Source organism: Argentina silus (assembly GCF_951799395.1).
Source record: "Argentina silus genome assembly, chromosome: 13".
In the NCBI taxonomy this organism is placed as follows: Eukaryota; Metazoa; Chordata; class Actinopteri; order Argentiniformes; family Argentinidae; genus Argentina; species Argentina silus.
The window spans coordinates 15,126,210-15,138,850 of record NC_139667.1 but is presented as its reverse complement, the minus strand read 5'-3'; the positions used below and the strand labels follow the sequence as shown (position 1 = coordinate 15,138,850).

The 12,641-nt window shown below is 45.0% G+C and overlaps 1 protein-coding gene across 1 annotated transcript; it reads right to left on the bottom strand.

The window, feature by feature from the left end:
* Positions 1–2,299: 2,299 nt before the first annotated feature.
* Positions 2,300–6,702, bottom strand: klf11b (Kruppel like factor 11b). Its single transcript, XM_083683215.1, has 4 exons — positions 6,560–6,702; positions 5,327–5,587; positions 3,461–4,415; positions 2,300–3,182 (listed from the first exon to the last, which is right to left on the bottom strand). Exons 1-4 carry the CDS (start codon positions 6,599–6,601, stop codon positions 2,884–2,886), a joined length of 1,557 nt encoding a protein of 518 aa, XP_083539341.1. The 5' UTR covers positions 6,602–6,702; the 3' UTR covers positions 2,300–2,883.
* Positions 6,703–12,641: the final 5,939 nt, after the last annotated feature.

The following is a 12,641-nucleotide window of genomic DNA, read 5'->3' as shown; positions in this document are numbered from 1 at the left end:
GCTCTCTAAATGCCTGCTATGGAAAGGTATGTACGATTGTTTATTTACATTTTGTTTCCTGACCACAATTCCTGCAGTCTCTCCACCCTTCCTTAGAAGGAATGCACAGCGGCAGAAATGGTTTAGAGGGTCTTAATGTGGCCCCTTCTCTGGCAGCTTGTTTTCCGCTGATGGAGACAGATTCAGTCCTACATCCTACTGCCCCTATGTGGTGGGATACAGGAACTACATTTGATTTGTGCTCATGCGCACACATACACAGCGCACACACACACACACACACACACACTCACACACACACACACATACTCACTGTCTCTCTTTCTCTCTCTCTCTCACAAACACACACACACACACACACACTCTCGTTCTCTCTCTCTCTCTCTCTCAATTGGACAGGTTGAGATGATGGTGGCCAACAGAAATGGAAAAGGGATTGGATGTGTACTGTATATTGTGCTGTATATTATGTCTGCTTATATGATAATAGTCTGTTTATATCCTCAAGAGAGAAGCTATATTGATACCAGACATTTTACAACAAAGATGTATAATTGTTTTATATTGTACACAGAATACACAGATTTTGGTCATTGTTAATTTTGTTTAAACTTTATCTAAACTGAAATGTAAATCTTTGAATAAATGAACAATAGTTATTAACTTTTGTGGCTCTCATTTAAGTGTGCTTGAGTAGAGAATGTGTGTCACCATGGTCATCAGACTGTTGTTGTTTTGTTATTATTATTATTATTTAGATAGATAGATAGATAGATAGATAGATAGAAAGATAGATAGATAGGTACTTTATTGATCCCCGAGGGGAAATGAAGGCATTACAGCAACTCACATCACAAACATCAACAACAAAATAAAGTGACAATAGAATAATAGAATAAAATAGACATCTGAAACATTATAGACAGTAAGAACAGTCCAGTATGATTTAACATCCCCCAGCCTGACTGATCACCCCTATCGAACCAGCCGGAGGAGGAGTTGTACAGTCTTATTGCTCCTTACTGCAACGTGGTTGTAGTAGTCTGTTGCTAAGTCATGTAGGGGGTGGGAGGGATTGTCCATGATGGCCAGGAGTTTGGTCCTCATCCTCCTATTGGCCACCTCCTCCACAGTGTCCAGGGTGACACCGATGACAGAACCAGCTTTCCTAATAAGCTTGTTCAGCCTCTTGGTGTCACCTTCCTTGATGCTGCCCCCCCAGCATACCACCGCATACAGCACTGTGCTGACCACCACTGACTGGTAGAACACACAGAGTCCTGCACACGCCTAATTGTTATTATAAGTGGACCAACACATTGTCTTATGATATCTACATCATAAAAACAAGTAGAGATGCTGTTCCTTGTTGGAGAGCACTGAAGCTGTTATCCACATGGCGTCACTGTTCCACACAAACAACAGATTGTAGCGATCTACTGTGAGTTGGTCAGTAAGGCAAATGGGCGGGTATCAAGCAAGAGAGCCCATTGGTCACACCCACCTACAGTTCATTTCGCATTCTGATTGGAGGACTGCTTTTCCGGGTGTGGGACCACAGTAATATAGTGTGTGTGTGTGTGTGTGTGTGTGTGTGTGTGTGTGTGTGTGTGTGGGCGCTCTGGCTCAATATATAGGCTTTTCCTCATGGGATGAGATTACTCATGAGATGAGAGATCAGAAAGCCCTTGTTCAGTCAAGCATGTCCTATCAAATCAGTCCAGGGACTTAAATCATAAAATCAGTTTACAAGAGTTATGATGTAGCAGTTACACAAGTAACACTAAGCCTACAAGGCTCTTACAAGTACAGAGGGAAGAATATCACAGTCTACTCCCCATGGCCACATAGCATAGCTTGGATTAGGTCGGATGAATGGGACAAAAAGTCCCGAGCACGTCTCTCTAAGCCCGCAGGATGTAGCCCAGAGCAGTGGTCAGCACATTTAGCAGGAAGTGTTTCAGCTGACAGTCAGAGGGAGGGAGGGAGGGAGGGAGGGAGGGAGGGAGGGAGGGTTTCAGACAAAGTGACGCACACAGGATGTGGCATAACCACTCACGTCCTTTCCCATGTGAGATGACTGGAAAGGAGTGCTGACCAAATCAGGATCTCAGATCCAAATGATTCTGGTTTTCTGTAGAAGATGATGACCATCTTGTTTTTATCAAATAGGTCACAGGTCCTGGACTTTCTTTCGAATAATCAGGCGAGTTGCTAAGGTTTTCTCTTTATTACAAATGTGTACTATATTAAATAATACAAAAAAACAAAAGAGTTGAAGAGTAAGTAATAATCACAGTATTGATTACTATTCATGTAGACTGCTTTACACATTTTACACAACATTTTCCCAAATTGAACAAATAAATGCTATTCGGAATATAACACACAATACATTCACATAGATATACACATGTACAAATATACAGACAAATAGACGGGTGAAATGTGTAAGACAAACTTCATACAAAGGCTTTGGCGAAAAAGAGTGCATACATTTTGAAAAATATATGAAAAGTAAACAAAAATTCCTTTTGCAAAAAACGTACAAATGAGCAGTAAAAGGAAAAGAGTCCAGTGCATGTTTTAGGTTTTTTTCCATGAGTAAATAGCAGCCTAGTGTGCTTGGCTGCCCCCTATCCCTGTGCTAGTTTTGAGTAGAAAGTCATTGAGTGCATTCCAGGCCGACAGCATTGCAGTTGGCTGACAGATCTCACAATGTCTGGATAGACGTTTTAACATATCAGTTAACTGCATCATATTACATATTGATCTGATACCTGACTGCACAGTCGATGGCGTGGGCATGCAACCATTTCTTGTTTGCGCGCCTTGCTTATGGACCTAGAACACGCCCATTGGTTGGTAGTTTGAGGGTTCGGTCTAGTTCGAGGCAGGAACCAGCATGCTCAGGGCGAGGGTGGGGCTGTGTGAAGGATGGGCCTTGGTGGCGGCCATCTTGTTGAGGCTGCGGACCTCCGCCTGCCAGGAGGGGATCTTTTTGGTGGTCATGTGACGGCGTGCATGTTTGGTCAGGTGGTCACTACGCATGAAGCGGCGGTCGCAAACAGGGCAGACGAACTTCTTCTCGCCCGTGTGCGTGCGCCGGTGACGGGACAGTTCGTCAGAGCGAGCAAACTTCTTGTCGCAGCCATCCCAGCTACAACTGAAGGGCTTCTCACCTGAGAGAGGGAAGGAGAGGCAAGAGCCAGGGAGGGAGGGAGGGAGGGAGAAGGAGAGAGAGAAAGAGTGAATAAGTCAGTGAGTCATCACCGTGTAGGCACGAGCAGGACGTGACACGCTCCAGCATCGAGTCAAAACAATGATCTCATTGTTTTTGCATTGAACACTGACACATCATCAAGACTCAACTGTATGGTTATTCTCTCATGTTCAATAACATCGACCTCTCTCTCTCTCTCCCATTCACCATTGAAAAGCCCTGTGTGTCGTCTCTTACCCGTGTGTGTACGTAGGTGAGCCTTGAGGTGGGAGCTCTTGAAGTACGTCTTCCTGCAGCCGGGGAAATTACACACGTAATTCCTCCGACGAGAGAAGTCCATCTTGGCAGCGCCGCAGGGTCCGGCGGGCACGTAGACCGGGGCGGGGGCCAAAGGTAGCAGCTTGGTGTTGCCCAGGGTCATGACAGTCTGTGGGCCGTGGTGGGCCTGAGAGATGGAGGTCTGGGGGAGAACCAGCATCACCGTGCCCTGGGGCATAGCCGACCCCATCAGGAAGGGGTGCTGGAGGGTTGTGGAAGCAGAGGGCTGGGGCAGGATGGACGTGGTGGTGGTGGTCGTCCTCACCCCGGGGCTGGAGGTCTGAACCGCGCCCGGGATGAAAGCTGAGATCATACCCGATTGGCTGCTCACGGGGAACATCTGGCAGATGATTGGAGGGCTGGAGATGTGAAGCGGGGAAAGGGGAGTAGGCAGGCTGTTTCGTGGTAGGGTGTTAGTGGGAGGGGGGGTGTGGCTGTCCGTACCGAGTCCCCTGTGACTGGCCTGTGAATCCGTCTTGCAGGAGGGGGAGGGGGGGGTGAAGGGGGCACATGGAGGTTGAGGTGAGCTCCTCTGTTCAGTCTTTACATTGTGCTGCTGGCAGGGTACCACTACAGCCTCCACAATTCTCTGCTTCTCCAAGGAGGGGGGCAATGGAATGTGCTGGCAGGGGGAGCTGTCTGCCGTGTGGCGGATGACACTGGTAGCCATGGCTCTGCAGGGCTGGGGAGGGGCCAAGGCCGGGGCCTCTGCAATGGAGGCCATACCGGGTCGCTGGAGCCCACAGCCGCGTCCGGTCAAACTGGAGCTGGAGACTGGCCTGCTCAGGGGGGAGCTACTACTGGTCTGGGTGGTCGTGCTGCTGCTGCTGCTGGAGGTCTCAGCAAAGCTCGGGCTGTGAGGGGGAGTCATGCACTGGAAGGAAGAGGGAGAGAAGAAAGGCAATGACTTATGAGTACAGTACTTTTACAGTGAGAACAGTGAGTACAAAGAGATTGTATGTCAATGAGACTAACATGGATAAACAAAGGACACATTACATGAAAAAGGAGAACACTTTATAAGGACTACCTCTGTGTGTTGCTGTTACTGACACAGAAAACTGAATTCCTGATTGAGTGCCTCTTGTTCTAAACTGGAGGTTTAATGCATAGATAAGTGGCCCAGTAAAGCACACAGACACACAGCACTAATGACCATTTAAAGCTATGCAGACCATAAACAGTGATTTTTACAACCCGCAGCTGAGAGAAGATGAGGTATGGGTGAAGTTCAAACCTGCTATCTAAGCTTATCTACTACCTGCCACCTGGGCTGCAACCTCATAAACCACCACAAAGTTTTTAGCAAACACATCATCAGCCGGAGATAGAGGCTATCTCTAAAATACAAGGCACAATGCCGAGGGGTTTACACAGTAAAGCCCAGTCCCAACTATATGTTTACCAATCAAACACTGGTCACAGATGCTTATCATCTCTCAAATGTGTTGACAGTGCCCCAGTGTTTTGCATAGTATCACAAAGGAGGCAGACCCCCCCCCCACACACACACCCCACTCACCCCTCCCCCACCCCCTTGCTGTATTGGCCCCTACCTCTGCCTTGTTCTATTGCCCCTCGCCTAAAAGGTCACAAGTGGTTTTAACTGAATGTACAGTAATGGCATAAAACAGTAATAGCATAAATGTTGGCTTTTACACCTCAGTGTTTTCCCTCTAAAATGGATCACAAAAGTAGGCCACTATTCTAGCCCCATTAATCCTCTGTTATAAATGCTGGAGAAACACCTCCAGCAACAGTGTCCCAGAGAGCTTTCTCTCTTACCAGGGAGGAGAGGGAGACAAAGTCCTTGGGGGGCTCCGGGGGTTCAGGTGGGAGGAGGGAGTCGCAGGAGTCAGAGGCAGGGGTGAGGGGTCGGGCTTTGCAGGGGCTGGGTCGGTATAAACCCTGGCCCCAGGAGCTCATGCAGACCAGAGCCTCAGCAGCCTCGAGGTCGGTGTATTCCAGACTGCTACCACAGGAGGACTGCTCACTGTCGTGCCTCCTCCTCTTCAGATAGGAACCACACTGGTCCATCCGATCCGTCTGGGAGACACAACAAAGGAAGGAAGAAAAAAAAAACATTAGAACCTGATGTCATGTAATAATAGTGGTCAAACACGGGAGGTACTGATGAGTTACCAATTCTTGGGTCACCAAACCACAAACAAACAAAAACAAAGAGGTGTTAATGTAGCTTGACAATTCACCCTAGAGATTCAGTCAAGACCTGACAGTTAGATTCAGGACAATTGACAACAATTGCATACAGTGCAGAGCATTCAGAGTGGGCAGGCTGAAGAGTCTCTATATTCTCACCAGTCATTTGCTGAGTGCTCAAGTGTCCCTTGCTTGAGCTAACCACAGTGTGAGTGATAAAAGCCTGAGGGACAGGGATTTTGAGACTACACCCCATCTAGAATTGCCCTAGGATAAGAGCCAGGGCACCTCCCATTGCCAAATATAGACCAAATAGTGACGTCCTCCATGACTAGCCATGTGAATCCCCCATGCACTGGGTATGTTACCCAGTGATTACACCAGGAAGTTACTGCCCTCTGCTTTGTCATGGTAATAGCAAAGCCTCGGTGGTAATAGCGTAGTATTTATACTAGGGCGACTCCTTAAATTCAGTGAGTCTTACAGTTTCAATTAACTCATTTTAAACACACTTTCTCCCACAGTGGGAGAAACAAAACAGTATAATGTCTTAAATACAGGTCAAATAGGCCAAATTATTTTTACATCACTGTCAGCTGGCCACTGCAGCTAGATCAAAGGAGACTTCTGGAAGTATGGAGAATCATTTGATAATTTGCCAGCTTCATTGACACCTAGGCTACCAGTAAAACAAATATACTGTAATACTGATCTGACAGAAATTGAAATTCACATTGTCACTTTTAAAAGTGGTAACATGAATATGTAGTGACAATAAAAAACAAATCCTACATTCGAATAACCGGCGTTATTTCCATGAAAATAAATTGGCCAACAGAAAATAAAATTAATTCTTACCCCATATGAGTCTTCCATTTCTGTAAAATGTCGCGAAGGCATTGGGGGAAAATATTGTCTCTCACTTGAGTGTCAAGCCAATGTGAAACAAAGAAGCGGTGCCACTTCGCCCGCTGTGTGTAGACTGCCTGGTTTGGAAGCCGTTTTTTCTCTGGGTCTTCTCTCAGCTGTGTAAAACATGAGGGGGGAAAAAAGGAAAACAAAATTTACAACACACTGGCGGGTGGCAACATGCCACCAATGAAAAACAAATGTGTGTGAGACCTTAGCCAATGGCAGAGGAGACGACGCGTGATCAGTGCATGGTAACTGGGCGATTGGAGGAAATAGGGTGCGTGGCTGTTGGTGGGCGTGCAGGGGGAGTCAGCGGTGTCAGGGTAAACCCGATGAACTGCGAGTCTGAAAACTAGGCGAAAGGTCGGCCTAGTGCCGAATGAGGGGAAGAGGCCTGAGTTTCACTGTATTTTGCGTAGGCTGCTACTTTTAACAGGAAATCTAAAGCTTTCTCAGCATTGATCAGCTCTTTGTCAGTTAGATCTGGTCGTTAGGCATTCAAATAGTTTTTTATGATGTCAATGTAATTTTGTTTTATGTATGATTGTAAATTGTGCTACCTTGTTAAGTAGACCTTTATCTCAATGGCCCTACCTGCCAAAATAAAGGTCAAATAAAAATGTTCGTGAAGTTAGGTTTGTATAAATGCAGTTGAATGCTTAAGATTCATGCATGCCTAACGATTTTCCCAGCAACATGTTGCAAAAACAATGTTGCCTATCTGTGTTATAGTAGAGCCAATGGTTACATTTTATCCACTGGTAATGACAGCATTACCTTATAGGTATCCTAGCTTGTGACAATGTTGTAAATGATGTATTGCCACTTGAAAAAGCAACAAACATGAGCCTATGGGAAATTTTCTGAGCATAACATGTGAAGAAACAACAATGATCCTACATTTCCCCCAAAATATTATGTTGTAAGTTAACATTTGTTGGGTTACATTTTAAATTGAAAGTGCTTTTACACGTGCCTGTCATGGGATAGATTAACACCTGGCCTAACCCTCCCCCATTTGGTCTTGAACCCAGTGGCTTCTTCGACTCTGGGTTTGTAAACAAGCCATCTTTCAAGGAATTTTAGGGTGGAGCTTGTTTTTGTCCATATAACCTTAAATTGGCAGTTGGGCTTTAAACCAAGCCTCTATCACCTTCAAAATGACATGATGTGGTATAATAGACAATACACCACTGCTTGTTCAAAATAGAGCTCCTTTCAGAAGCCCTACAGCAGCTCTAAACTCAAAATATCCTCTTGTCCAAACTAGAGTATGCCTCAAAGATAGACAAGCAAAGGTTTTCTTCACTTTTTTTATTTGGAAAAACTAGCTCAATTAACTTATACCTATTAAATTGTATCAAATGTCAGTTTGTTGTTGCAGTAGTTGGATACCTATGTCTCAACATGTCACAGCATTCAAATTAGTTCTGACCTAAATTTGATGTGTTATGCAATCACTCAGAAGGTAGGATTGCATGTCAAACTGCCACAACTACTTTACACTCAGATCCTCACAGAGAGAAGCCTATTTAAAATGCAGTTGTAATGTAAACTTTGACAGTCAGTCAGTTATAATACTATTCTATCTCCAATGTTCACTGAGCCTCCAATAACAAGAGTCAAACCCTAACGACACTACCTATCCTCCTAATTCTCCCTGGTTCAATAAACAAACCCACCCACTCCTGTCTGTCTGTCTGTCTGTCCGTCTGTCTGTCTGTCTGTCTGCAGTGGGCCGTTTGTCAGCCACCCACAGCCATCCTGCAGCCGTTGGAAGTGAGGCAGGTGTGCCCGGCGACGCTACGGCAGGCAGGCAGGAGTGGAGAGGAGGCCATGCCCTACTGTGACTCACATAAGCATGACCTCTGGGAACAGGCAGGGCTGAAGTTGTGCAATGCAGAGCTCTGAGCTGCCAGCAGCCAGCTAGCAGTATGAGCGGGAGAGAGACAGAGAGAGGGGAGGAGGAGGAGAATGAACGGACGGCTGCAGCTTGCAACCTGTTTGTGATACAAGTGGGGCAGACCACATGAACTCAGCCAGGGGAACTAGAGGAAAGGTTGCGCTAGTCATATCTAGACCGACCCACACACCTCCCCAGCCCCTGAACCTTGCCAACTCCTTCTCTCAGCTCAGGAACTCCAGCAGGAGGGGATACAGGAAGGGGGGAGGCACCCTGGGCAGGGTTAAATATACTACCCTGGTCTATATTTCACTGACAGCTAGTGCCCCACTGCTCTGACATACGGTCTGGAAAGTAGTGTCAAGTAGAGTAAGTGTCATTTCCACAGTAGTATACCTTCTTAAAGCATGTGATATGTAGAAACACTCAGTGACTTCATTTGAGATATTAACCACAATAAACAGGTTTGACAAGAGTTGTCATGAGTGCCACAACAACACTTTTATCAGCTGATGTGGTACAACTGCCAGGAATTTTGTTTTGATTTTGAGAATAACTCAATATGGTAAACCAACAAGGTCATTAGTGGATATCAGCAGGTGTGACACTACACATAATAATAGCACAGGAGATCAACTTTGACCCACAGGGAAAAATGTCTTTCCAGTATTGATATGGATGAGTCCATATGTTGCTAATAATTACAACCAAAATGGGTTAACAAAGCACTTTCTGCTTTGGATAAATTACAAAATTCATTATTAATCCAGAAATAAAACATCTTTCATAGTAATTGAATGTAAGATGCATTCTCATGTGTCCTGTTCAGAACTTATTAACAAGTAGTTCACAGGTTATAAACATCTGACATAACCAATCCATAACATTCTCGTCTGTTCATTAACAAAACTCGACAGAGTGGACTAGCATTTCACCACCAAGCCTCCTGGGAATGCATATAGAATCAGCAGCTGCTCAAGTCTTTATGTCTGTCTTCACCTGAACTGTTATACTGATTTCTGCTCTGTCATTTTAGCATGGGAGGCTAGTGTAGGTAGAAATCAGAGGACGGGCTCATTGCATGGATTGGAATAAGGAATGGTATCAAACCATGCAATACAATGAGCCCTTCCTCCAATTTCTCCCTCCACCAGCCTCCCCTGGACAGTGGCCATGGAAGTCAACCCTCCACCCCCCGCCCCCACCCCTCTACAGGGGGCCTGGCATCTAGGTGAAAGGACACAGCATATGAGAGAGTCCCTCCCTTCTAATGCATACTTCCCTTCTCCCTTACTTGAGGTAATCTCTCATCTGCACAACAAGATAGATAAACACAATGAGTCCATACACAGCTTTCATACATACAGTCATGTCAGATCAGATCAGTGTTTACGTCAAGAAAGGGAGGAAAGAAGAATGCACCAATGAGGTATTCCAACAACTCCAGGTTCCACCCCCTAATGGAAACTGCTGAGCATACTGAGAATACTGACTGTGGACATTACAGGGGGCTAAAAAAAATCTGGGTGAAAGGACACAGCATGGGAAACCAAGAGCCCCAGCTGCTACCAACAGCAGGACGTGTTCCCAGACTCACTCACCTGACATGTCACAGTGCTGGAGCGGCACGCAGCAGTTAGGCAACCCTGTGGCCCACTGCCGCTAGCTGCCAAGCCTAGCCATGCCTGGCATAGGTGTGATATTAATCGTTCTCATACCTGTGCTTTTGACAAGCTACTAGCCTATGCTCTATTGGGACCCCAGTCAAATGCATTGTCTATTTTGGAAAAGGTTTTGTCATGGTTTACATAATTTTTCCAAGGTATGCATGGCGGTTAGGTTGTCACTGCACAGTGTATGTAGATGATGGGCTCATTGACGGAGAATTGACCATTGACCATTCCTCATTCGGTTCCATGCATTACAATGAGCCCGTCCTCCGATTTCTACCTCCACCAGCCTCCACTGATGTAGACTACAGGACCGAGGTTCTCCTCCATAAAACAACAGCCATATTAAATCTGAAGCTTATTTTTTCCATTCACTCTCTATTCCCTGTTGGAGGACTGATCAATGTATTACTCTAAAATTGTGATTCCATTATTTAATTTAACCGTCTTTAAATCAGACATTATGCCTGCGGTTTGAGTTATGTATATCACCCAATTTCAGGCCTCCGCCCACAAACACAACAATGGATACAGGCCGCGGTAGCGACTCCCAACAGCATCCATGATTGGTCCTTTTCTGTTACTATGACACATAGACACGTGAGCTGCTAATTTGCCAGCTGTTGTCTTGGTAACGGAAGAACGTGGGGCAGGTTTTGAAGGCTTGGCGGCTCTCAGATGGGACTCCATTGAGACGGTCTTGGCATGTATGCAGTTGGTGGGTCTACACCAGGGGAGGCTGGTGGAGGGAGAAATCGGTACTGGTACTGGTATCAAACACACGCATTACAATGAGCCCGTCCACCGATTTCTACCTCCACCAGCCTCCCCTAGCCAAGACGATTACCAATGAAATGTAAGGGAATATGACTGTGTGTTTTGGACAAGATGTTGGGATCTGTCACGGCTTGGTTTATGTGGTCCTGCCGCAAGACAGGGGTCACTGGTACTAAAATAAATAAACAACTTGCACCTGTCTGTCTATCGCTAGCCACTCCTCAGGCATGGTTTCAGCATAGTCCAACTCCAAGAGACAGCATACAAGACTTGTTTGCTGCTGTGCCCATTATACATGGAGGTAAGAGTATGTGGTCTTTTTCAGATTGCTATCAGTGAAGTATTCATCTTGATAAAGAGCAATAATGTCCAGAGTGTCACTTATGGACCCACACTGCCTTCTCTCTGAGATAGTCATCTATATACAAACATGACACATAGTCATCTATTTATAATCTTGGCAATAAAGGCCAGACGAAGGGCCAAGTAGGCATAGAGGATTCTGTCTCTGTGTGTGTGTGTGTGTGTGTGTGTGTTGTGTGTGTGTGTGTGTGTCATAACTATATCTTTGCCCAGGTCACATGCAGGCTAAAATAAATGGATCTGCTGTGGGAAACAGAGGATCATTCCCCATGGCAGACGGCTTCGTAATGTGGGTCAATAAAATTAGTGTTCAATTCAAGGATCCTATTTATCAGTCAGTAAGGTTTTTGTTGGTGTTAAAATCATCATGGTTAACACAATCATGGTATTAGAATAAGCATTAGGTGTATAACTGTACATTCAGAAAAGATTATTTTTTTTATGGACTTATGGAAGAAGAGTGTGAATCAGTCAGATAGATAAAGTAGGGCGAGGTCCTGGCTGAGAGGATCCATAAGGACTCTGCTGACTCATATAAAGACCTATAAAAGGAGGTGTTAAAAGGCAAAGAGTTCGTCTGTGTCTCTAAGTATGGGTACACTCAGACTACGGAGGCCCTGTTAATATCCTGTATAGACTTACGCAGAGTCAACATTCACTAAGCTGTATGCTGTGTGTACTGTGCATTAAGAAAGGTATATCTAGTGAAGGCTCTGTTCCCTGCAGTTTGTTTTCAAAAGTTGTTGATCATGACTTGATCTGGAGAATGTCCTACTTTGGTGTAGAAACAAACAGTTACAGCAAGAACCAACCATGAAGACAAGTCATAGCATGACTAGCCCTCACAATAGGTCCACACATTAGAAGTGAAAAACATAATTACATAGACCACATATCGGGTGTTTACTAATTTACTAACTCTATTTATATTTCTGTGATGAAGAGACACACACAACCATCTCAGAAGAAATCAGACTTAATATGCTTGTTGACCTGCATTTGAGGTTGTTAGTCTGACTCCTCCTGTGCCAGCAAGACCAAACAAGGAAATCTGTGATTATCTCTACGTTGTTGCCCATTGCATAGAGGATGCTTCCAGTGTAACAAGCAAAACAAGCCTCAAGTCTTAAAGGTATGTTTTTATAAAACATAATAAAGAAATAAAAAAAACATTCGTTTTTTAACAGTCTTTTAGTTATTTTAATAGGCAGTCATGCAATACAAATGGTACAAATACATAGGATACAAACAAGAAACACAAGATACAATTTCATACAAAACATGAACACTCCTCTCTAACCAGGTCCCCTAAGAG